The sequence below is a fragment of the Platalea leucorodia genome (genome assembly GCF_965183815.1).
Source record: "Platalea leucorodia genome assembly, chromosome: 1".
NCBI classification, from domain to species: Eukaryota; Metazoa; Chordata; class Aves; order Pelecaniformes; family Threskiornithidae; genus Platalea; species Platalea leucorodia.
The window spans coordinates 110,302,099-110,328,770 of NC_138823.1; the positions used below are offsets into that span (position 1 = coordinate 110,302,099).

Consider the following 26,672-nt stretch of genomic DNA (forward strand, 5'->3'; position numbering starts at 1 on the left):
GCCCACCTGGGCTTACCCTGAGAGGAAGGATGGCTCGGTGGACCAGCACAAAATAATAGTTGCTCTACCTACAACCACTGTTGCACATCATTTACTTGACAGAGTGCACGTCCTGCCAGTTTTAGCTTAAAAGTTCCATGCAAAACCACTATGACTACTGTGGTTGTCTTATGGTAGGTATGTCATGTACCAGGCATTAAGCTTAGAGGGCTGAGCAATGTCTTGCTTGAACAAAATGGGGTTCACAGCAACACATGTTTGAAAACGGAAAGAAAAATGTGCTGAGTTAAACCCTGCTTATTAATTCTCTTTCTTCTGTGTTTTTTTCTTTTTGTCCATCTCCATTTTAGTGGCCAGTATTCCCTTGCTGTTGTTAACTTGAAAATACAGTCATTGGGACTGCGTTCCCTCAAGGAAATAAGTGACGGAGATGTTGCCATTATGAAGAACAAGAACCTCTGCTATGCTGACACCATGGACTGGCACAGCCTGTTTGCAACTCAGAGCCAGAAAACGAAGATTATACAGAACAGAAATAAAAATGAGTGTGGTAAGTCAATGCTGCCTTCCTGCCCCCTGCGGCAGCTTGTGCTAAAATGCAAGAGTCATTCGAGCAAGGCTTTTTTCTCTCTATCCCCCTGGCTGCAAAATTCATCAGTGATACTGTTTTAACGAAGGTGGCGAGGGAAAAGTGGGATTTTTTTCCCACCGAGCATGTGGACTTCATGGTGTCCAGCACATGGGAAGGAGCTGCTTCACTACTATGGGCATAGTGAAGCCACGTAGGTTGAAGGACGCAGAAGCTAACTGCAAACATTGGACTTTTTTTGACAAGTTCGAAGCTGTTGTTCAACCGTGCTACTGTTGACTGCACTGGTGCCTGGGCCAAAATCTAATTATTTCTCTTTGCAGAATATGAATTTGTTGTATTTTGGAAATTGATCTCAGAACCACAGAATGGTTTGAGTTGGAAGGGACTTTCAAAGATCATCCTGTCCAACCCCCTGCCATGGGTAGGGACATCTTTCACTAGACCAGGTTGCTCAAAGCCCCGAGCAACCTGACCTGGAACACTTCCAGGGATGGGGCATCCACAGCTTCTCTGGGCAACCTGTTCCAGTGTCTCACCACCCTCATCGTAAAAAATTTCTTCCTTATGTTCAATCTAAACCTGTCCTCTTTCAGTTTAAAACCATTGCCCCTTGTCCTGTCACTACAGGCCTTGGTAAAAAAAGTAGTTATAAGCCCCTTTTAAGTATTAAAAGGCTGCAATAAGGTCTCCCCGGAGCCTTCTCTTCTCCAGGCTGAACAACCCCAGCTCTCTCAGCCTGGTACTGGTTTAGCTTTATTACACGACTGTTAAGCTGTCACAGAGGAGCTGGTTTTTATTTTGAAAAGCCAGAAGTCACTCTTAATTTCAGGCTTTGGGAATTAAAAGAAGCGTGCTTATTGCTCTTCCACACTGCCAGGACCATTCACACTTGCTTTGGAACAGGTTGGAGAAACTGGCTGGTCAGGATGGAGTCACTTGCAGTGCTGTGTTTGCCCTCACTCCTGCGTTGACATCCATGGCCTTTTTTTCTTGTCTCTTTTTCTGTCAGCTGCTGCCAGGCATGTTTGTGACCCCCTGTGCTCAGATGTGGGCTGCTGGGGCCCCGGACCCTTCCACTGCTTCTCCTGCAGGTTTTTCGATCGCCAGAAGGAGTGTGTGAAACAGTGCAATATCCTGCAAGGGTAAGGTGTCTGGGGGGTGCTTGAGGTTTGGCGATGATTTGGGGGTTTTGGATTTTAGAACATGTTGTAGCTAGGAAGAAAGGATTTCACCAGCTCTGCACAGATATTGTGTGAGCACAGTACCTAAAAAGAGGGAAAAGCCGGGAGCTGAGGTAGCTCTCCTTCCCCATTCAGCATTGCTTGGCAGTTTGCTCCTGCCATGGTGACTGCCATGAAAACATCCCCTCAAGCCCGTGAGGGCTCATCTGGAGGCGCAAGGAGGCTAAGCCTTACACTTCCATACCCTAAGAAATAAAGGAGCTTAAAGTCCCCTATGAAAATCCAAGCTATGCCTGTCATATCAAGCACATCGGGCGAGAGCTGGAACCAGTTGCAGTCACTGGGAGCTCAGTCACCCCCAGAGCCAGGGCTTCACTGCTCGGTGGGCTTCCTTACTGCAAAGGGACTCTTAAATTTGCTCAAATGAGCCGCTTGCCCTTGCAATTTGCAAAGTTGCAGTCAAGGGAGAATGAGCTTTCATCCGAAAAGCACTGGGAGCAGCAATTTCAGGCAAAATTACTGCTTCGGCTTTACTCAGGCTGAGGAAAATGTCTTGCTGCCTTTGTGTCAGGACTGTGGCTCGGCTGCGTTTTTCAGTCGGTTCAACAGGTGATGTAGGCGGGAAAGGCATGGCTAGCACTGAAAATTACATGGATTTTTGAATAAATCTTTCAAAGTTTGACTTTTAACAATCATGAGTATTAAGCAAGTACTTGACAGGGTGCTGATGCCCCCAGTGTTTGTATTTGTCTAGCAACTTGCAATTCAGCAGCTGTCTTTTTTGTAAGTGAATTCCCTCCAGCAGCTATTATGACCTGAAGGGCAGATCTGGGCATTTTTTGTGTCAAATGATGAGTAGATTTAGTTTAATTAATAGCACCATTACTTGAAGTGGAACAGCTTTATTGCTATTGAAACCATCTGTTCCCAACTTTCATATTTTAATGATTCATTGTGTGTTGTAGGGAGGGCATGAATTTAATTATCAGTGCATTGCTGTTTAACTTCCCTAATTATTATTTGGAGCCTTGGAATCACTTGAACTGTTTTTGCTGATCTCTTTGCATCACTACCGTTTAAAAGCCTTCGGAAATCATTGCAAATATTCTGTGTCGCTAGCTTAAAAGGGAAAGTAAACTAATTTGTAGTGTGCAATCTGGAGTGCCATGTGTTTCACTGTCAACCAAATTTCCCTTACTCTTACCTCTCCCTGAGGCTGTGCTGAGCAAGCGCTACCAGCGTAACCAGGAGGGTTCCCCTGTACCTCCTCCTGTCTCAGTACCATCATCCCAATCTATTTAAACTAGAAAAGTCAGGAAAAGGAGAGACGACCACAATTTATCACTCGCTAATCAGCCTGGTTTTTAACTATTTCTCTTTTCTGTTTGTTTTCCAGGGAGCCGAGAGAGTTTGAAAGGGACTCCAAGTGCCTCCCCTGCCACCCCGAGTGCCTGGTGCAAAACTCCACCGCGTACAACGCAACCTGCACTGGACCTGTAAGAGCAGATTCAGCTTAGCAAACCTGCGCCTCAGACCGTGTATTAATACCTATTTCCCATGTTGAGATGATCCTGAGGCCTCATTTACCCTTCTCTGGGATGGAGTGGAGGTGGGGGGGTTAAAGGGCAAAATCTCGGGGCAGGGGAGCAGAAACCTCAGGATGTTATCTCTCTTTCACGTCACCCTTCATATGTGTAATCCACAGTCACAGGCATTGCAGGGCCTTTCTTTTTTGTGTCTTTTTACAGAAAAAAATGGAAGACTTACTTACATATGTGACAATACGGTAATTTGGTGAACATTTCAGGAACATGTAGTTACTGAACAGCCAAGTTGGTGTGAACAAGTTAAATTTCCTTATTCAGAGGGAAAGAGCTGTGAAAAATAGTGGATTAAAACAGTAGCTTTTTGCCTTTTTGAAAAGCCGTGATAAAATCGTGATCAAAACAGATATTTACTGGAAAATATTCAGGAAGCAGTTTTTACTTAAAACCATATTCCCTCCTCTAACTAGGTTACAGTAAATACCTATATTAAAGTAATTGCAGGTGTAAGTTATGTTCAAAGAAAGGCAATCAAAACAAAATGACGAGATTTTCAAACTTGTTTAAATATTCCAAATTCATACAAAAGCTCCTTCTACGAAAGTCAACACAGTGTAGTCTTGCTAGTCATCCAGACTCTTCCTCAGTTTTGTTCTTCTTTGATTTTGAGAATACTCTTCCGTGTTAGGAAATGTCCAGTTTCGCAGCTGTGCAAAATTATTTCCTTTTAATCAGCTCAAACTCATATCTTAATTGTAAAACACTAATTCTCCTTTTTTTGGGGGGGCAGGGATGGAAATCAAATCTCCTGCTTCCATCACAGATCCTCCTCTGTGCTCCTTAACTCTTAAAACACCTCTTGCCATCCCCTGCAGCCACTGAGCATTCGACCCTTGCCCATCATCAGTCTGCAGAGTCACCGCTCAGTAATGTGAAGCATTTCCATCCTCCCTTCTAGCTTAGACCACCATGGCCTAAGGGATGTTATTAACATTAGAATCTCCTTCAGGCGGTGACCACCCCCTTGTTCCATATTTGCCCAGCATCTAGTAATCAGTCTATTAGAGTGGCCCTTAGACATTACAGTAATTAAAATAATCTTCCTATAGCACGTCTTATTGTAGTCCCACTGAAACGAGCACTGTGGATCTGGTCTGGTGTTTCTCCATAATAGACTTTGACCCAGAATTGCTGGTTTCACTGCTTTAAAATATTTAGGGCATTCCTGATGCTGTTATAGTTTGAATAAAAACAGTTCTGCCAAAAATGGCCAAAGGCAATGCCTTTAAACACAAACTAAGTGCTCTTCGAAGTGAAAAAATGCATGGACTCCTTGGGTTGCCTCCTACTCCCCTGCTTCTCCCTAAAAGAGGAAAGAACCTGTGCTGAGAAGCAGGAAAATAATGATTTGAGGCCAGTACTTCAGGGAGGCGTCAGCAGGTCCAGATCCATCATTTTAAATCACGTGATGGTAGATTGCACCAGGCAGGAGCCTAGCCCTCTGCTTTTGAGCTTACCCCTTATCAAGGTGTCATTAAATTATTCCCCATTTTAAATGAAAAATGCAAACTTTTCAAACAGGCAGAAGGCAGGGGAAAAAAAGCAGCAACACTGAAACTCAAGAAAATACTAGCTTTAAATATCAGGTACTGCCTTTTGTACAGTCCATCCTACAAGAGCAAATACTTGCAAGAATATCAGGTAGCAAGGTAATAAAACCAGATGATGATGAAAACTTATATCAGTGGAAGGCATTTAGATTTATCTTCTGAATTTCCTCCTGAATAGGCTGATGTAAGGGCATTATAAACAAGCTGTTTCTCTTTGCAGGGCCCTGACAATTGCATGAAGTGTGCCCATTTTATAGATGGCCCCCACTGCGTGAAATCCTGCCCGGCAGGGGTTCTGGGCGAGAACGACACCCTCGTCTGGAAATACGCCGACAGCAATGCTGTTTGCCAGCTCTGCCATCCAAACTGTACCCGGGGGTGAGTAAAACCTCAAGCTGAATGAAAACGGGGGGGGGGGGGGGCGGAAATAGGGGAACAGCTCATCTCAAGCTCTTTCGCTTCTTAACGGTCCCATTTCAAACCACTGAGAAGAAGAAATAGCAGAGAGCGAGAGAGGTCAGGAGTACGCAGGTAATTTAAGCAGAGCACGGCGGACTTTGTAAATAGGAAAAGTTCAGTGGCACCTCTTTACACACACAAAAAAAAAAAAAAAAAAAGAGGAAAAATGTTTCAGGGAGTTTGAAACAGGTTTATTTTTTGATTTAAATAGGAAACTTCCTGGAATTTTGTGGAACTCACCCATCAGTGATGCACTTTCTGGTTTTTTCCCACCTGGCTTGGTGTTGGGTCCTCTGTTTTTTGGGAGGAACATCAGTGACATCTGGTGGATGCTGGGCTCCTGGGGCCCATTTTTCCCTGCACCTTTCATTTTTTAGGAGGGAAATCCCAGTGAGGTACCACAGTGATTTTCTTTCTTTCCTTCTTTCCATATGCTAGCACTTGGTCTGAGTTTCAAGCCTTGCTTGCCTCCTGAGTGTGGCTTTAGTAACGGGTATCACAGTAAACCCAATCTATATGAGACATTTTTGTTGTCATTTGAGGGCACACTTAAACCACCGCCTATAATGAGCTGTGAATTCAAGTGCATTTAACCTACATGACAATAAGCAACAGGGCTGCAGCTGTCTCCTCTCCTGGTTTCCAACCTGCAAAGGACACGGGATGTGCAGTAAGAGGTTTTAGGTTTTGAGACATGGTTGTTGGACTGCGATGCTTTCAGAGCAAAAAAACAATGCACATTTAGTATCTTTTCCTTCACAGGCCCCTGCCCTGTATCCTGCAGGTCTGCCCGATCCAAAAATCCTTCTGTAATATGCCTGTAATACATGTTGCAAGAGAGAAGTTAGAACACTGGCCTCGAGGTATATTCAGACCAACAATCATCCCATGGTATATTTAGCAAATTCAACTGCCAGGTCATTAAAGAGCAGAATGCCCAGCCCCCCACCTTCATGGAGAAAAGGAGATGAAGGGATAAAACAACAAGTAACGACCCTTCCTAGTGCTCGCAACGAATTCAGTGCTCTGGTTTTCAGATGGTAGCTGCAACAGCCATGTGGGTTTGCCATGATTTACAGCAATGTCCCCTGTGTTTTGTTACAGTCACAGGTAAGGCTTATCAGGGCTTCCCATCACACGCCTGAGAACAAATGATCTGAGTTGAAAAGGGACCTTAGTAACTTTGCTCTGTATTAATGACCTCAGTAGTCCCTACTGATAGAAACTGGCCACAGGGATCCAATATCCTTCTTCTAACTGGCCACATGAAAATGCGGCTGATTATTGGAGCAGCATAGTGGGTAACCACATCTGAACAAGGCTTTCAACCGTGCGGCCTTGGTAACGAGATCAAACACTAGACTCAAATGCAAACTTGGAGGACATAATCTGCCCGACATGGATGTAGCTGCAAGCCACTCAGTGGCTTTTTGTGCGCAAGCAAGTCCCCAGAGCAGAGTTCATCAGAAAAGTCCATTCCTGCCCAGCTTTAGCAGTGAATGGTGTACCACAGGAGTCTGGCAGGTGATGGGGGTAGGGTAAGGAGAGGTTTTTGAAAATTAGGGCTCAGTGTATTTGGCCCTGTGTTATGAAGGCAGAACGTAAAAAGCAGTATCAGTTTCGTCTCTTAAGTGAAAGAACGGGGGTAAGTTTGCCACAGTTATATTGTGGACATGCTCAATGGCCCTGTTCGAGTTGCTGTCCAAATGCAGCAGAAGAAACAGGCTGTACCTCTGAAGGGCTCAAGAGAGCTAAGAGAAGGTAGCGTTACTATTTTTGCTTTACAGATGGGACATCTGAGGCTAGTGGCATTGATGGGTAGGGAGCCAGTGTCAGAGGCGTAATCTGGGAACGTGCAGTCTGGTGCAGCGTTTTCCCTGTGAAGGCAATCAATCAGTAATGCCACTTACTTCTCTTCATGCCTTTCCCTCGTTGTGCTGCGGGAATGGGATCTGTGCAGCAGTGGGTGGAAAACATCTGTCTTGCAAAGTTTTTGCATCCTTAGAAACCACAGTCTCAGCGATTTCTGCATGACAAGAAACAACAACTTTATTTCTGTGCCTGTCCAATTTCACGGCTAGAGCCCACAAAATCTTATCAGCATGATTAAGTGCGCTGACTTCAGTAGTCATGTAAGTAAGGGTTTCCAGGATCTGGCTCTATTTTTCTTATTTGAAGAAGCTGCAAGTAAAGAGGACTTCTCTTCCCAACTGAGCTTTGTCACGAATTTTGGTTTTTTACTTTAGGTGTGCTTACTGGTAGTGCATCGCTTCCTTTGTATCGCCATGAAGAATCCCATCTAGTCTCACTTTCTTTGCTGAGTTGTTTGTTCAGCCTCCATTAGAAACCAGAAGGGAGGTAGCTTTCTCCTGCTCAGCCCAAAAGACCCCTTCTCTCTCATTTTCCCTGTAACTGCTTGGGGATTTTGTGCACTAGCTTCCTTTTGCCTCTAGTACAGCTGAGAAAATACACTCCAATAAAGACAGCGACATCCCCAAAGCCCTGGAATTACCCCATTTATACCTCCACAACTAATGAAAGACACCAGCTTGATTAATCTGCTTGGCATTGAAGGATCTGGTTTTCCCTTGCCACTCTCCCAGAGCACAGGAATTAAGTTCAGCCACAGTGGGGTGGAAGAGCAAGAAGGAGAGAAGCCACAGCTGTAGCTAATAGCACTGGCTGACGTGTCCTGCCTCCGCAGTTGCTACCAACACTACGTGTCTTGCCAGTCTTCATGTTAAATGCCAGGGGATTTTAGGGGGGAGGGGGGGACGGTGAGAAAGTGGCCAGGGAGTCTGAGAGGGAAGGTTGCAGCAGCACAGCACAAATGTGGTGCCTTTGTCACAATCTGAAGGTTAATGAGAAAGAAAGGGCAGAGGAAAGTTCTTGTAAGGCTTTAAAAAGCCCAATGGTTTTCCATTTCTTTTATGACTGTGAAGTAACTAAAGGTGTTACAGTGTGAGTTCCCTCTGAAAGGCCATAAATCATAGCAACCTGGCTGTATTACATCAAATTAGGAGCTATGGGTCGAGGAGAAAGTTGTTAAAATCTTGATGGGTTTGGGAAATAAATAGCTGTGTTTGCACTGGGACGAGTAATATTTACATAGACAGATGAAACGCTGAGTTCAGGATGCAATAGTTTCAGGGCCTGTACACAGCACTAATATTCCAATAAGTAGAAAAATATTTCAGAGACTACAACTGCTGCTAGATTCCACCTGATATATCCATGAGATCTTGAGGCAGTTCATAACACAAGGTCACGTTTCTCATTTTGGTTTCTGTAAGCAGAAGAAAAATGATTCAGGAATGGAAAAAGTGATTGTTTAGATTCCATAAAACCTGGTTTACTTATGTTGGGTGTCATCATAAAATTCCACATTAAGAAAGATGGTTATATTTAGTCCTGGATGGATATTTGTCATAGGCTTTGTTTCTCCTTTGACTTGTGAAATGAATCAGAAAATCATGTGGGATTTGAAAAACACAAGCTGATCTGTCATTTTCTTCCCAAACACCTTTTTACTTTATCCTACTAGACTTGATATTGATGGATTTGTGTGGGAAATAATTTTTAAAAAGAAGGGGACAGATGAAAATCTACACCTCTCCTGCTTCTACTTTCTGGTGTAGGAAAATAACTGGTCGGTCATTCCTGACTGTAGATACTGTCCCCTCAGCCATTTTTTTCTTTGCTGTTAGGAAGCACATTGAGGACTTGTCATCATAAAGTAGCATAGCAAATCGGTATTTTTAGGAAGACATAATTTGAGGGACCACAGTCACATTCTGAAATAATGTGAGGTCTTTTAATTTCACATCTTTATCAGGAGAAGCTGCACGTGCTTTGTTGCATTAGCATATAGAAATTCAGATCCGGGTGGTAGAGCGTGATAGGACAAGGTCTTGGGTCCTACATCCATTTTCTGTTGAACACCTGAAGAGAGAAGCCTGGTGCAAAGTGAGATACGTCTCCTGTAACTGTAACCAAGCTGGTGGTTCTGCTCTGCACGTGCAGCCTCTCTGTGCTTACTTACACAACTGAGCAAACAAACCAAGCCGTAGGCAGACAGGGAACGCTAACAAAGCTGGGCGCCCGGGATCCGGGAACCGGTATGCACAGCACTTCCAGTGTGTCCAGGACACCGGGATGCACGTTCTTGCATGGGAGCCCAGTGAACTCACAAGACCTTCCAGATGCTGGGTCTTGGAGCACTGTGTTGGCCCCGAAACAAGGCAAATACACGAGAGAAGATCAGAATAATGAAAACAAACAAACAAACAAACAAGCAAAAACCCAATAAAATGAGTAGTTGCTTCACCTCTTCCTCCTCCAGACCTAGATCAAGTTATGAGATAAGATCTGCAACCCCACCTGCCATTTTGAAATTTTTCTTGTTCCTCCTCTCGGCGAGAGGGAATTCAGAGCGGTTTTCCTGGCACAGGCTCACTCCTTACCCCCTACTTGACCTCCTCTGGAGTTGTTTTGGGATGATCCATTTTCTTTAAGTCAGCGCAGGGAGTGGATACCACAAACTGGACTTTTCTCTTTGCTGTGCTCTGTTTTTCAGAGATGATGTAACCCTCTCTGTAATGCTCTCCTTCCTCGGTAGACACCACAAAGACCACAATTCCCATGAAGAGCATACATCTTGTAGCCCAGCAGCACTTAGGGAATGCACAGTGCCTCTCACGCCCATTAGACCGTCAAGTGAATGCAGTCAATGCGTTTTCATCCGTGTTGTTTTTTTTGCATTGGGCTGCCAAAATGAATTTCAGGCATTTTAAACTCAAATGGAGGGTGAATGACTTGCTAGTAGAGTTTCTAGCTCTCTGGATAGCTGTCGTACCTGTTTACATTAACAGTAACATAAGACCATAGATTTTGAAAGAAAAATATCATGGACACATACCAACAGACTATAGCCAAAGGGAGTGTTGTCAAATCCTGTTTTCTGATGGGAGCATGTATCTGCTGCCCAGGTTTTCTATAGCAATAGAAAGTCTGGAAATTGGATTCTTTTACTTATCAGGAAACAAGGATTATGCAGGAAGGTCTGCAGTGACATGTTTCCATGTGGCTTTCTGCCCTTGTGCAGGGGAGAGGCTACTTCTGTCCTCCTCCACAGTCAGCCCTGAGCTTCTGCACTAACACAGAGCTGGGGAATCCGAGTCCATTTGAATTTTGTGTATCATCTATGTCCTCCCCCCATTCTACCACATGATAGAAAGTTGTTTTAAAATATTCTTTAAGCTGACCGTGCAGCATAACTATGCCTCTAGATTAAAGGTTTTGGAGCAAGGCCATTGACTGATATTTAATAGAGTGTATGACTATTATAAATTCCTACGTTAATACTTGGACTGCTCTGAAACACAAACTTTTCAATCAGTAGCACTCTTCTTAGTTGGAATTATAGAAGTATGTATGCCAGAGCTAACATGTTTGTAACGTTCATTTGTTTTTACAGGTGCAAAGGGCCAGGTCTTGAAGGCTGTCCAAACGGGTGAGTATTTCATCTGCTACAATTAACGACAGAGCTGGAAAGAATGCATGTGTGTTTACATTTCCATGCTGGACACTGCAAGGCTGGGACTAAAGTTAATTCTTCAGCTCTGTACAGGGAAGTGACAGATAGAGCAGACTCCAACCTATAAAAATGATTTAAAGAACTGAGACATATTCCTACTGGCACAAGGCTCCAAAACTTTGTTCTGCTTAGCTTGTTTGTCAAGGTGAGACCTGGGATCTGTTACTGGAGAACAAAAGGAGGAGCTGGAAGAAGAAAGGATTAAGGGCTAGTAGCAGAGAGAGAGATGTTTAGGATTGATATGGTTGCCTGCATTACAGAGGATTCATGTCAGAGAACCAGGGCGTCTTTTCCAGCACTGTGATCTGTACATCTCCAACTGCTCTGTGCACAGATGGATGTTCATTCTTCACGCTAGATCTTACGTTGCACTGTTTGGCCTCATCACTTGCTCAAGGTCATGCACAAGCAAACAGGCTTCTCTGACTAAGAGAGAGGGACTTAGTTTCTGGCCACAAAGTCGTGCTATGGCAAGACAAATTCAGCCTAGAAGTCCTGTTAAAAAGTGACTCTATTTAATAGTAAACCCTGAGGCAACCTAGAAAGAGCTGTGATGGATCTCTAAGTACAGACCAAAAAACAACTTTGGAAAACAGGCTTTTCTTTTCAACTTAAATTTGAAATGACCCAGGCTCTAATAAAGAGGCAGCAATCTGTACGTACAACGTGGATCATTCACACATGACCTGGCCTTACCAAGACATTTGTACTTGGGGAGGAGGGCTGATGATCTGAAGTTCATTGTGACCCTTACAGCATGGACCCCCCAATAATGGTGAGATGTCACCTTCATTGCTGGTATCACAACTGCATATGCCTTCTTGATAGCACCTTCTCTCCACGTGCTTCGTGTATCTGATCACATGCAGGCTGCCCAAGGCTGGCATATATAGGCATCACAGACTTGATGCTCATGTGCTTGGTGCATTTGTCAGAGGGAGGAGAAATCGCCTCACTTAAGCTATAAGGATCAGCTCCAGTTGCAAGTTTGAGAGAAGAGTGAAGACTTTGAGCAGGTTACTGGATGAGGAACTTAAAAATACAGATGCCTAAGATACGTGAAATGTCACATAGGCTTAAGTGGATGTCCAGAGTGTGTGTTTGATCAAAACCTAAGGCTTCATGCAACCTCTGTAGGGTTTTTTAAAATCTGACACCTAAGCATTTTTTTCTCTTTCTGCATCCCTTTCTGTCTTGCAGCTCCAAAATCCCGTCTATCGCAGCTGGCGTTGTCGGAGGTCTCCTGTGCCTGGTGGTGGTCGGCTTGGGCATTGGCCTTTACTTGCGGAGGCGCCACATTGTCAGAAAGCGGACCCTGCGTCGGCTGCTGCAGGAGAGGGAGGTGAGTGCTGCCCGCATGGCTGCTTCATTTGGGGCAACGGGTGCCGGCCTCCTCCTACCAGCGAATTAAAGCACCATGCATCTGCCTTGTAACTCAACAAGCCCTTGGGTTGGCAAACACGGCGTCTGCCATGCTCGTTGGAAAAGAGGCAGTGTGCACCTAACACCTTCTCACTTAATCTCAAGTCTGATCTCCCTGGATATAATTTTCAAAAGCTCTTGGGGATTTAGATATCTAAATCCCAATGAAAATCATTGAGATTGTCTACTCAGAAAAAACTACGCTTTCAGGGTGAAGTGCAACATGTTTGCTGATCCATACCACCTTGCTGTGTAGACCCTCAGCCTCGAATCGTTCCTCCCTCCAGACAAGCCTTGAGGCTGCTGTGGCAATTTGAGCGCTTTTGAAAATTTTACCCCCTTGATCAGGTGTATGTCTGATCCCACGGAAAAAAATGAGAGAGAAAGGAGAGGAGGGAAAGGAATTGAGGAATTGTTTGTGTCTTGTCTGTGGTTTCTTTTTAGAACAAAAAAACCCACAAAGCCATCAAAGTGAATGGTTCACACTGTTGGGCTTCTACACTGATTTTTGTTTTCTGCATGGTTTTGTGTGTATTACAGCATCACCCTCTGGGTACCGTACATACAAAATAGCAAAATTCATTATCCTGGATTAAAGCCACTCTTTTGTGATTAGCCCACTTCTCTTTCTAGTCCAATCCTAGTAAATAATTAGTAAATTGTATCTAGCATTCTGCTAAAAGCCCAGTTGCGGCTTCCTTTTGTGCTTGCTGGCTTTGAAGAGTCAGCTGCTAAAATCCTTAAAAAAAAAAAGCTGTCCTGCTTTTTAATGCGCTACCTAACAATATTTTACATACCACTGTATTCTACAGTTGTGACAGTAGAGTTCAGTTTGTGATCAGCTCATATTGTACCCTCTGGACTCCTCAAAATGAGGATATTTCATCACAACAGAAAGGTTGCTGGCCCCCTAAAATCAGATTGTATCTAGCTAAATAAGGTTTTATTCAAAGGAAAGGAAAAAAAAAAGAGCACTAAGGGAAAAAGCTGTTATGCATCAAAAAAATGTTAAATATCTCTGTTTGGAGAGCATTACTGCTGTTTGCAATAAGGCTTAGATCAATAATTTTGAAAACATCGATAGTCAATTCAACATCTCCTTTTTTATTGAGAAAAGAATCACTCTCAGAGTTTCAAGTGCTGCTTGTAAACGCTGCAGTCTGGGGGAGCCACTGGTATCATGGGAATTTCATCTGGTTAAACAAGAGCAGACCTGAAAGGTTGCAGGTGATTCTTGCCCATTATTTAAAACATTTTTATAATTCATTCACAAGTTCAAAAAAAAAAATCTTCTTTAGGATCTGTGGTAATTACATGATTCTTCATGCCATGTGCTTAAAGGCTTTGAAGTCAAAGCCTTCGTTTGAACAGTAGTATTCCTTCATTCTCCTTCAAAATGGCAGTCGCTGCTCTGTGATTGATTTTACCTCTGAAATTTGGAGCAACCCTAGATATTTATTGCTGCAAGTCAGAGTGGAGCTGTCCTCCCATAAGCTTCACGTGGAATAAAATGTTCATTATTTTAAAGGAAGGATTTATTTGCTTCCCCAAAGCGTGCTGCTTGCTGTCCTCCTAGACTGTGTATCCTTGTAACGTCTTCTTCTCTCTGCACCAGCTTGTCGAACCACTGACACCCAGTGGGGAGGCACCGAACCAGGCTCATCTGAGAATTTTAAAGGAAACAGAATTTAAAAAGGTCAAAGTTTTAGGCTCTGGAGCTTTTGGCACTGTTTATAAGGTAAGATCACCGTATTTCTCTTTCCCTTTTCATCTTGCTCCCTCATGCAGAAGCCACCCAAACAAAGCATGAACTGGGAGCTGTGATCGTTGTGTAGATATTTTTTATAAACTAGATTTTATAGCATGTATATATTGAATGGTAGAGAGATGACTCAATCATCATTAGTTGAATTATGAATCAGGTAACGTGGGAAGTTTTACATAAAATGTTGCCAAAGCAATTCTGCTGAACCTGGAGGACAAAGATCTCAACTTAAAAACCGCCACAGCCAAATACACCCTGTTGTGAATATTAGGAAAAAAAAGAAATGTACTTTGGTCAGCTCAGTGCTAAGCCATTTTTCTGTGTGGTCTGGGGTCTTGTTTTTATAATTGTCAATCACTCTTTCGTTAGAACTGATTCAGATGTGTAGGTCCACAAGGTATTTTTTCTCTCAGTGTTCCTTTATCCTCTGTGTTTCTTCTTCACCAAGTTCCACTTTTCTGTGCCCCTCCTTTTACTCAGGATATGTGTTTTAGGCTTTGCTGGTAGTACTGAAATATAAGCTGTAGATTCCTATATCTCTTTATAAAGCTCTGTATTCTGAAGCAGGCTTCCAGCTATGGCTAGGAACTTAGGAGGCACAAATGCCATTGACCTCTGCAAATGTGCACCTACATTGCTGGGTACTTCAGCAGAGTGTCCTCGCAGTGTCACACTGTTCACCTGCCGCCTAAATGGCCTCCTGACACTATAGATGTAGAGCACCGAACCAGCTGGACACAAACCTACCTACCACTGCATACGTTTAGGACTGGATTATTTGTACAGTATAGATGCCAGCTTGTTTTCAAGAGAAAATGCCAATACTTTTCATCCCATGATTTATAAATCGGAAGTGGCAAGGTTTTGCACATGCAGTTGCTGTGATGCACTAAGTAATTAGATTTCCATCCGCAAAAGTTGCTCTTTATGCATCTCTTGGGCTATTTATACAGAGATAGTAATAAACATGGTTTTTTAAAAAAATACAGTAGACATGGCTGAAAGAGAAATACCACTCACTCCATTAACAGGATTTTGTTAACGCCCACAAGACACATTTTTTGCATGTTTTTGTTGTCTGCCATGTCTTCCCATTGCTCAGAATATTTAAGTCTACTCAGAAGATGTAAAATGTATATGTAATTGTGAGAATTAACCTGTTAGATATGAGACTGAGTAACCCTTTGTACTTCTTTTTGGTAGGGACTTTGGATCCCAGAAGGGGAGAAGGTTAAAATTCCTGTCGCTATTAAAGAGTTGAGAGAGGCTACATCACCAAAAGCCAACAAGGAAATACTTGATGTAAGTTTTCGTGTTTGTTTTGTCAAGTTGTCAGTGGTCTGTGGATTTTCCTCTGTAACAACTAAAGGGATTTCAGGATTTTGGGTGGGAAGAAATATTTTGCACCGCAAACTGCATTCTCCATCTAGAAGTACTGGGCTTTGCAGCCCAGTCTGTGATGTGCTTTTGTGTCTCCTATGAACCCCTTGCTTGCAGACCAAATACTGATGTTATACTTGTGGGGTAGCACCTAGGGAGAGGTCAGGACCATATATTTACAGCTAATTCTGTTTTCTTTATTCTGATGTTTCAGGCCTTAAACTGTGGCATTCATTGCCATTGTGGCAGTGGAACTAAAACCAATAGCAACACATCTAATGATTTTTGAATCCTGACATTGCAGATTGTCATAAGCTAGTTGCTTGGTTACATAGGATTAAATTAACTATAAATCCAAAAGAAAAAATATCCCAGGTGTCCGATTTCTCTGCCGTGAACACCAAGAAATTATCTTGCTTCCCGAAAGAGGCATGGGAATTTTATTCTCTTGGTTGGAAATATCTCATCACTTCAGAAAACAGGGAAGAAGGCTATGGGACTGTGACAGATGCACAAAGAATAGGTGGTCCATCTCAGAATCCAGACACGAAGCAATATCCATCCTGATTTTAGTTTAGTTAGACCAGTTTAGTTAGACCAAGCCAGTATCAGCCCTCCCTCAGGTCCCTGACTCCTGTGGCCCTGGTCCCTGCCCCTAGCCTGCCTGCGGGCAGGCTGCGGTCCCTCCCTTCGCTGGCGTTCCCCGCATTGAGGAGCTGGCAAATATACTGCTCAGCTGCCTGCCCTGAGCTCTGCCCCTCGTTTCCCTCTTCACAGTGATAAGAAGCATAACACAGTTTTTGTAAAGGATGCTTTGAACTTAACTGCATTCAATTCCCATATACTGAAGGAAGGGTTAATGAATAAGCCTACAGTACTGCATCCTGCCTTTAGCAGATCCAGATAGTCACACAATGGAGCAGTAGGTGCAGGGACTGTGCACTTTTTGGTGGTATCAAAGTACTTTCTCTTTTCAAAGAAGTTTCTGTATCATATCCCCACATTATCTTTTCTTTTCCATTGAATTAGGACGCTTAACAAAAAGCTCTTGCTTTTTTCAGTCATGTGCGTTTTTCAGAGGAAAATTTAAAAAAATACAAAACCAGTGAAAGAAGTCAGAGGGATGACTCCAAAAGCTCCTCCCAAAACAGATTTTTGCCACACAATCAACTTTTCAAGGTCACTGAAACCTCAGAGATAATAATGTCCAATTAAAGATGATTTGTCTTACAGAAACATGCTAGGTATAGAACAAGCGCAGCAGCTTTAGCTCGTATAATCCAGGCGAGCTCTCGCTGGCTTTATTAAGGTAGGGCTAATTCAGAAGATTGCTGTTGAATACCAGGCATACTTGGAGCAGGTCAGAGCGTACTGCAGAGATTTCCAAGATAAACAGTTGAAACAAAGGCCCACTTTAATGTCTTGGGCTACTTAGAGGGACCCACGACTGCACAATAGCTCCCTTCTGCTCCCTGCGAGGAGGCAGTGGCCTATTTTACTTTGCAGTATCAAATGTAATAGGCAGCGTCAACGCTTGGACGCTCTCCGAAAGCTGTGTGGCCCGTACGCCCACCCTGCTCTTTCAGCATCCCCGTTCTCAGCCCCCAGGTCAGCCCTGCGCAGGCTGCGCAGCAGATGGGCAGTGAGAACAGCTCCGACTCTGCAGATTCTGCGCCCCCTCAGCTGAAATGAATACAATATGGATCTGAATCCCAACAGGAAGCAAGGCAAGGAACAGATGCCCTTCATCGGTACGACGGCTTGATTTGGAAGCCTACGGAGATTTAGCATGTTTCGGCCTCTACTTACATCTTAGCGTTGTATAGTGGATTCACGAGGTTCTTCAAAATACACTGCCACAAATACCTACGTAACTGAATAAGCACATTGTGCTTTATCTTTCCTTGGGCTAGCCCACAGAATCAGTGTTAGCCTTGACAGAGGGTTGTTTTTCAATGCCCTGCTCACACCCTGCAGTAGGTTGAGGAGCCCTTCCCCAGTTGTGCCGGAGATCTTCTTTAACCTGGCTGCCTGCAGACCACTTTAATCCCAGAGGCTCCAAAACATGAATGTTGCGTTCTCCAAATGCAGAATTAGCACTTCAGAAGAAAACTGCATTACATCATGTTTTGCTTAGGCTGGCATGTCAAACAACAATACCAAGGCCAGAAACTATTGCTTAAGAATTGGGGTTGCTTATTTCTTGAACGTCATTGCTTTAATAACTTTGTTTAATAATAGTTCTTACAAGCTACATAGCTATGTGACGTCTGTGGAAAGCTTGTTAGATGATGAGTAAAGTGCTATGGTATTCCATTTCTTAAGCTCTTAGAAAGTGTAGATTTGCTCCTTTCCCTGCCGCAATAGTGGCCTGACTATTATTTTAGGCTTTGGGGGCTGCTAGCCTAATGTTGAATTGCCAAGGGTTGATTAGTTGGTGTAACTCCAGATGCTGAGTTAAGATGCTGACCTAAAAGCTCACTGCATGGAAAAATTCCATGCAGTTTATTTCCCATTGTGTTGGTTTCCCATCAAATAGCTTTAAAAATGTCTAGAAGTAAAACACTGTAGATCAGACACAAAGTTAATTTAAAAAAACATAACTTCAGCTCTAATTTTTTCCCCCTATTGGAATCCATTCTTTGAGCTTGCACTTGACAGTGGATGTCAGTATAAATATAATAAAATTTAAATCTGTAAGTAGTTTTTGCATGCAAAAACCGTGAAGTCAGGCGTTTTTACCCTGTGGCCATGTTAAAGGATGTATTCAGTGTGTCTGGAGTGTGCTGCACCAGCCTCTGAAGGGGCTTCTCCCTTCCTACAGAAGGAAGAGGAGGTACCTTGGGTACCTTAGATAGGTACCTACAGCTACATAGGGTGAACCCAGGCTTGAAAGAAGAGTTTTTCACATATTTATGAAACTCAAACCCAAAATTCCAGAGAGTTTATTATGCTTAGGCTCCCACATTATAAGTACCTTCCTGGTATCATTTGCATTGCTATATGGGTCTAAGACAGCTTTTCCAACTGGGGACAATATTTGCACCAGTATTGCTTAAAGTAAGACATGTATTCAGACTTCTAAAGAGGTGAACTTATTATTAACCTGCTAGGTTTGACATGGACTGAAGAACAACATGGTCAAAGAAGCCTTGTCTCTTAGTCAAACTGTCAGTGCGATCCTAGATGACGACTTCTGACTTTCTGGGTTAGTACTAACCCTGACAAAGGGACAGAGGTCTCAAAAGTACTGATTTCCAGTCAGTTTCGTGAAAAGATGTGTGGAGGAAAAAAAGCCATATGACACATGTTCACAAGATGTGTTGCCGTTGCAATTAGGTGCTCAAAATGATGAAATCCCATCAGCTTCCAGTTGATGTTCAATTTATTAATTCCTCCTAGGTCCGTAAATTTTGCCCTCAGGATTTTATGTCCTTTGTTTGCTTGGTGTACCAGTAGCGGGAGACTGGCTCTTCTGCGGCATCTCAGTGATGATTCAGGGTTCAAAATCTGGACCTTTCACCGAGTGGAAAAAACTTGGTCCACAGAGAGGGAAATACAAGTGTTTTGTATGTGATACGGGGCACAAAGTTTGCATATAGTTTTTTAGCAACCTCTTGAACAGCCAACTTATTTTTTACTGCCTCCAAACATTTCTGTCCTGCCAAAGGGAGTGTTTCACGTTGCTTTTTTTCCTTTCTTCTCAGGAGGCTTACGTGATGGCTAGTGTTGACAATCCTCATGTGTGCCGCTTGTTGGGAATCTGCCTCACTTCTACTGTTCAGCTCATCACGCAGCTGATGCCTTACGGCTGCCTCCTTGATTACATCAGAGAGCACAAGGACAACATCGGCTCCCAGTACCTTCTCAACTGGTGTGTGCAGATTGCAAAGGTAAGCGGACCAGCATGCCACCAGATCAGCTAAAACTCAGAGTCTAACAAGGAGATCTGACACGCGTAATGTATTTATTTACTTACTTGTCTCTGTATGTCTCTATATTTCATCACGTGGTTCCTAGATACCTTATATGTGACAGCAAGCGGTTACTTTGTCTTAAACAATTTACCATTTTCAAGTTTCTGTGCAAACCTTAACTATTCTTCAAAATGCTCCTAGACAGTGTAATATTATCACCAAGGCATTTATGTCCAAACCAAAAACCCTGTAATGAAGCAATAAAGTGACGCGATGAAGCTGTGGCAGGGAAGGGAGTAGAATTTGGTGATTGCCATACCAAAGTGCTGCTTCCATCAGTGTGGATTTCTTTGGGCTGTGCCATGGGGCAAACAGTGATGTTGTTGAATACACCTTCTTTTGTGCCTCAGAGGATTTCAGGTTGAAATCTCTGAGGCCGGGGGATTGAAACTGCTGATTAATAAATACCAGCTCCGTTCTAGCGCAGGCTGGCTGTGACCAAAAGATGTTCAGGCACCCCAGGGCTGTTCTGTAATTCATATGCACTGGGTTGGTGCCTGTAATCTAATTGCAGTGGCCATAGTGCCAAATAAAAGACTCATTATCACACCTGGCACTGTTTGCCAAAGAGAAGAGCAGCAAAGGAGACTGAAGTACAGCCTCTAGCCCTTAGCAGCAATATGCTGTGTTTGGAAGGTGGTTAGCCATTTGCAAGCGTGGAAGAATGGAGCAAAAGCAGCAAAAAAGTAGCTGCAGTTTGTTGGAGATTTGTCGTATGAGATGGCAGTATCCGCAAAGCCCGACTGCTTTAATGCTGCTTATTTCAGGAATGACAGTCTGCAAGCTAACCACACACTTACAGCCTTATCGGTCCCTCGAGACCTTGTATACATCCCCGGCTCGCCCGGCTGTGGTTTGCTTTCAGGAAACATGCTGAGGACCTCAGAAATGTATCCACCAAAAGTATACAGGGCACATTTTTCATCTCAGTGTGTGTACTTTTTTACAGTGCGCTTCACAGCAAGTGAATTTTAATTTATGCATCCACTCGGGATGTGAACTGCCTTTTTCTGACTCTCTTGCTCTCTTATTTAAAATCAATTACTGCTCTGTCCTGGTTTCAGTCCCTTTGGAGGACAAGCTGGAGGCCGCATTTCCCTCCTCCTCCTCCTTGTTAATTTTAAGGTGGCAAAATCAGTCCCCAAATTGATCCTTGGGGCATCACTTGCCCGAAAGGTTGCCATTCACAATTGTTAGCCTCTGTTTGATTTTTTTCATGTCGGTTCAACATTTGCCCATAGCAACCTCTACCCTCTCCAGCAATGCCTAACCTTCAACGTACTCCTTTGTGCTGCTCCTCACTGAAGTTCTCCTCAAAGTGCTCGTAAATCATGCGTACAGCTTTTTTCCCACCAATGTGTATGGTGTTGCTACTCTGATAAACTCATGCCAGATTTTTGGACATTCTCTGACTCTTTAAAAATGTACTTTTTGAGAAGGAAGAAAATGGAAAGAAATATATTTATGTCTGGTAACTAACCAGCAGGAGGCAAGTTCCCTGGGAAGCTTATTTTTGTTTCTGTTGTCACAGCTTTGAATTAAGTTTTCTTTGCATCTATAAACATTATCTTTCTCTGAGGTATGGAGTCCTGTCTTTCAGACAAGGTGTTATGACAGAGCATAGACATTCCACATGCAGAAACACTGTGAAGTAACTCTTTGAACACATTGTTCTCACACTTAATAATGAAAAATGGCTTAAATCCCAGGCCTGCACACAATTATAGATCTGCTGAACTTTCTAGACGAGCAGTTCAACATCTTCGGTGTACGGTTATGCACGTGCACAAGCGTCTTAAACAGCCTAGCGTGAAACTGATATTCTGCTTTTCAGCAGCTTTGAGTCTTAAGAATTCCCTGCAGCAAGACACATTTAGCAAGAAATTTTTTGTCTTACTGGGGCTAGATTATGTGATTATTATTTTTTTTAAGATAGTCTGCTTTCTGTCGGCAGCTCAAGATTTTTTGTTTCAAGAGCTCTGCTCGCTAAAGATCTATTTGTATAATTAAATGCACGCTCGTCGTGGCATTGCGCCAGTTTGTTTGGGTGGTTTGTTTTGGCAACATTAGCACTGCATGGGTGAAGTCCTGCCGAGGGACTCGGGTGGAGGATTCGATGGTGGTCCAGGTTAGCAGTGGGCTTAGGAAGGGGGTGGAGGCTGCAAGGGAATTATTCCCTCCAGTGCTCTGTCATCACATCAACATGATCATTTTGGTGTTAACTTTGTAGGTTAGAAGTACTTTTTTGTTAATTCTCTCTTCGTAAAAATACAAGCGCGTAAGCTGCCGCCAGCAGAAACCTCTCGACTGGGAATAATTGTGGTTTTTAGAAAGGATCTTGCAGGAAACTTGGAAATCATGAACTTTTTGATTCCATACACCAAGAGATTGGAGTTGAGGGAAAGGGGAATAATCTCTGTGGTCAGAAATGCAGCTGTTAGATTCGTACCTTAAAAGTCAAACCAGCACAATTAGTCGTATTCTTCCACAAGAGGCAGTTGTACCAAAAAAGCACGTATGCTATGGCGAATGCAGTCTAATCATGGGAGGCAGTGAAACTGGAAGAACTTGCCTTTTCAAAGAGGACTTGAAAATAGATGCAACTCTGAGCTCAGCCATAAAATGAATTTTTTTATTTTATTTCCTTTTCTCACCTTTGCTGTGGGATGCCTCATTGTTAGCAGGGAGAAGGCAGAGTACACTGTAACGAGATGCAGAATCAGCAACTCTGAATGATTAATTTATTTTTGCTTGGACTCTCCTCCCAAGCCATTAGTGTCTACATGCTCTCTGTAGGGTTGGCCTGTGTGTATATGGAAGGTGGTAGTTAAATTCTGCACTGTGCTCTCCTGAAGTCACTGGGGTTGCACAAATGCGGCTGAAAGAAGGGTTTGCCCCCTTATTTGCAAGTCCTATCCCAATTTTATATTTCTTGAACCAAATCCCAAAGGAATCACATCCCCTGCTATACCTGGTACTGTCCCTTTTTTCTCCATGACTCCACTGGCACATGGACTCACAAAAAGGTTCCTGGAAGGTAATAGTTACTTCTCCTTGTAACTGTGCAAGCGCACATCTTCACCCTGCAATAAGCATCACATAAATAGAAACAGCAAGCCTTTTTCTGAAGGGGGAATAGGTTACCACGTGTTTATGGTGGTGTGCGTACAGTTACCGCAGAGCAGCTGATGTTTGGTAACTCCTTTGCGCGTCCAAGCCCAAAGTGTGTGATGCCTACCCGTGGTCTGTCGCATTTCAGGGAATGAACTATTTGGAGGAGCGTCGCCTGGTGCACCGTGACCTTGCTGCCAGGAACGTCCTCGTTAAGACTCCTCAACACGTGAAAATCACGGACTTTGGGCTGGCAAAGCTCCTCGGTGCCGACGAGAAGGAGTATCACGCCGAGGGAGGCAAGGTAAAGCGCATCAGAGAAAGGAACTGCTGCGCATTTGTCGGTGTTTGCGCTTGCATACGAGCCTTAAACACAGGGAAAAAAAAGAGAGTGGGTTTTTCAAAGTGCTCAGCTGCCGTCTCAGCGTGCTGCCTTTGAAGCCTGTGGGAGTCCTCTGAAATCAGCCGAAGCAGCGTCAGGCCAGTGGGACTGCAGTGGGAGCGGAGGTAGCAGAGCAGCGAATGCTTTTGAAATTCCCACCCAGAATGTCTGGGAAAAAGGAAGATTATTAAAAAAACATTAAAAAAAAAAAAAAAAGGCATGGCTGAATTCATCAGTGTAGCCAACACCAAGAACACTGTGCAGTTTATGAAAAGAAAGGCAATGCTGTATATTTATAGCAGAAGAAAGACCTGTCAGACTTGGTTCAACATGCCTTCGTGTTGTACTACGTGCTGATGGAGGGAATGTGTCCTGCTGAGAAATTAAAGAGAAGCTGCTTGCAAATATTGCGGAGACCATAAATGGAAACCATATGAGCCACAGATCAGTCTTTGTCATACAGCCTGAGACTGGATTTGTGTCCTGTTATGATAGGAGAAGGTTAAAAAACTAGTAATTTGACTATTAAAAATATTGTAAAACTACTTTGTAAGCAATATTTCTAATATGCCTAATATTTCACAAGTTCCCAGGTTCAACATAATAAATGAAAATAATAATATGGGACTCAAAAGTTGCCTGCTCTACCACTCGAATAGTTGTGTTGTTTGTTGGTTGGGGGTTTTTCCCTTCTGCAACCAAACTATTGGTTTAAACACCACCTGGTGGTAAATATAGCTGATAAATTTTGGGTCAGCCTCTTAAGGCTCATTTGTGATTTTTTCTAGGTTCCTATTAAGTGGATGGCGTTGGAGTCAATTTTACACCGGATTTACACTCATCAAAGTGATGTCTGGAGTTACGGTGAGTCTAAAACCAGTTATAATTATGGCAAATGGGTTGGAAAATTGCAGGATTTGCTAGTGACTCTACACAGACGTTTTTTCTTCCTATTATGAGAAGACTGAGAGATTAAACAAACAATGGGCCCAAATCACCTATTCAATAAAGTAAAACTCCCATGAAACTGCATGCTAGTGAGGTATAAGGTGTTTTGCAGAATATACTTTCAGATGATGACCCCTCCCCTGAAAGTGGCTGCAGGTAGAAGACTGTGCTCCATTTGCTGAAGTTCTGCTGATGCTTTTCTTCAGCGACTTCACATGAAATATAACTGGGCTGACAATAAAGCCACATAACTAGAGGGAGGACTTAAAACCATCAGCCATGCTGTCGGTCAGTGTCAATCAGTGTAACTCTGCTGTGGCCTAAAATGTTTGTGCTGTCCCAGTATTGAGAGGACAGCGCTAAAAGGGAAGCTAAGTGATAACCTCCTTAGAGAATTCATTTTAAACTTGGTAAAATTCATAAGGCAGCTTGAAAGAAAGAGGAGCAGAAAGGAAACTTTTCAAAGCAACTTATTCCAAAATTTCCACTCCATGGGGTCTTATATTCCTGGAAAATATTTAATGCAGATGGTCAGATCCTGTGTCCTTTTAGAAAAAGCATGGCCTCTGGTCCTCTTTAATCCATTTATGTATCTTGGCATCCAAAATCTTGTTTTGTATCCTAAGCTACCAGACAATCACAACAGCTTCATCGCAAGAGTACATGGTATGTCAGCAAACGACACTGAGGCAGCTGGTTTACACATCTTTCAAAAACTGCTCTTGCTCGTCTCCAAAGAGATTGTTTTGAAACAAAAATACAACTTGCATTTTTAAAACCACTTGCTGGGTTGGAGTCAGGAGGCGGTAACCTGCATTTCCTTTCTGCGGGGCTGCGAAGTTTGGGGGATGTTCAACACTGAGATACTAGCTGAGATTAAAAACAACAACAAAATACCCCCAAAAAACAAAATCAGGATGATTTCAACCTGTTTTATTAATTTGTCTGTCTTCAAAATCATGGCAGAAAATGCTTTTCCTGGGTGGGGCTCTGGCAATGCAGTGCCTCTGGGAAAGCCCTCTCCACTTACCACCTCTCTGTGCCCAGGCCAAGCGCCCCGGCTCCTGGCAAAGCCTCTCTCACGGTCTTCTCTTCCCACCCGCAGGCGTGACAGTTTGGGAGCTGATGACATTTGGGTCCAAGCCGTACGACGGGATCCCCGCCAGTGAAATCTCCTCTGTCTTGGAGAAAGGCGAGCGTTTGCCCCAGCCCCCCATCTGTACCATCGATGTGTACATGATCATGGTCAAATGTGAGTTTGCATTTGGGGTTGTGGGTGCTCGCCTAAGTCAAATAAGTAGCACAATTGCCTTTGTTATGTCGCATTTGTATACGCTGTGTTCTTGGTGATCGCACACAAATAGGGTTATGTGAAAAGAGTGGTGACACCAGAGTGCGTTCCCGCACCTTGAGCTTTAGCTAGGAGCATGGGATATGGTTTCATTAGTCGCTAATTCAGCCAACTAATGTTTTTTCACCGTTCACACCACTGGCTGATATTGTCAATTATTTTAAACTGATATTGCCAGGCAGTATAAATCAGCATAACACCACCCGCTTTACCTGATACTCTGGTTTTGTATGTCTAGAAAATAAAATTAACACTGCCTTCTCCTCCAGGCTCCCCCTTAGTTCAGTAATATGCCTCCCCCTGCAATCACACACATGGATTATGTGCTCCTTTTACTAAAGGAGTGCTGTGAGCGCAGGCACCACTGCAATGCAATCCACACATGAGGATCCGGAGTTCCTCATCCGATTTTTTCCTCATTTTTGGATGGCTCCTTTTCGGCACACGGCTGTTGCTGTAAAGTAGCACAGGAGCTGGGGGTCTCTAAACCACTTTTTGGTCATTGTTAGGGAACATCAAAGGGCTTTGGAACCCCAAACCGCTTTTCCATCTATATCAGCTGCTAAAATGCAGATTATTACCTAGCTTCCCGTGCACCTCCAGACCATGACTGCCGCATCCCTGCTTGCTACCAGTAGTGTCTGCGAGGATGCTGATAAGAAGCCCACTAGGTGGCATTTAAGACCTTCTCACTGGAGCAAAATGTACCTGTTCCTGAAATAGGAGCCACACTATCCTGAACACCCTGTAGTGCAGCACTTTTGAGGAGTCCTGGAGTGCCCCAGTGTTGCTTTGTCAGGACAGGCACCGCACAGGGAGAGCCCGATCCTGTGCTCACCAGAGCGAGCGGGAACCGCATCGAGATGTGTGCACCTAGCCTGGGAGGTGCCCAGACCCAAAAGCAGTGTCCTGGAAACTCGTCCTCGGTGATGCTGAACCCTACTGACACCTCAGCCCTGCCAACGTCTCCACAAAGCTCTCCACTAGAGCATGTCCTCAGGGACTGAGCCTTCGCAAAGCTCAGCAGCGCCATCCCTTGCCCTTCCTTTGGGTCAGTCCAGATGCAAAAAGCTGGAGTTTTTCCAGGCACCTAATCAGGTACCTGTTGCTTTTAAAACACCACCAGTTGAGTGTCCCCAGCCCCTTTCATACCATTACACTGAATTTAAATGCAAGAGCATGAGGATCTGGGGTTTGAGCCTTCCTTCTGCCACAGGACTCAATTTGCGCATCTTTCACTGCTCTGATCACCCCGTGTTTGCAGGCTACAGCACAGACCCTGCTGAAGCCATGCCATTTTGTCTAAAGGAATTCAGGATTCCCAGTCATCTCTTTTATAAGCAGAGAGCATAAA

The 26,672-nt window shown here is 43.7% G+C and overlaps 1 protein-coding gene across 1 annotated transcript in view; it reads left to right on the plus strand.

Annotated features, from left to right (window-relative positions):
- Positions 1-26,672, plus strand: part of EGFR (epidermal growth factor receptor) — a gene marked incomplete at both ends in the record, with an annotated part of 150,389 nt that overhangs the window by 120,129 nt on the left and 3,588 nt on the right. Inside the window, 12 exons of the mRNA XM_082303842.1 lie at positions 351-550; positions 1,602-1,734; positions 3,170-3,269; positions 5,148-5,305; positions 10,863-10,898; positions 12,183-12,324; positions 14,020-14,142; positions 15,373-15,471; positions 19,257-19,442; positions 22,786-22,941; positions 23,808-23,883; positions 25,073-25,219. Coding sequence (XP_082159968.1) covers positions 351-550; positions 1,602-1,734; positions 3,170-3,269; positions 5,148-5,305; positions 10,863-10,898; positions 12,183-12,324; positions 14,020-14,142; positions 15,373-15,471; positions 19,257-19,442; positions 22,786-22,941; positions 23,808-23,883; positions 25,073-25,219 — 1,556 coding nt within the window. The remainder of the gene's footprint in view (positions 1-350; positions 551-1,601; positions 1,735-3,169; positions 3,270-5,147; positions 5,306-10,862; positions 10,899-12,182; positions 12,325-14,019; positions 14,143-15,372; positions 15,472-19,256; positions 19,443-22,785; positions 22,942-23,807; positions 23,884-25,072; positions 25,220-26,672) is intronic.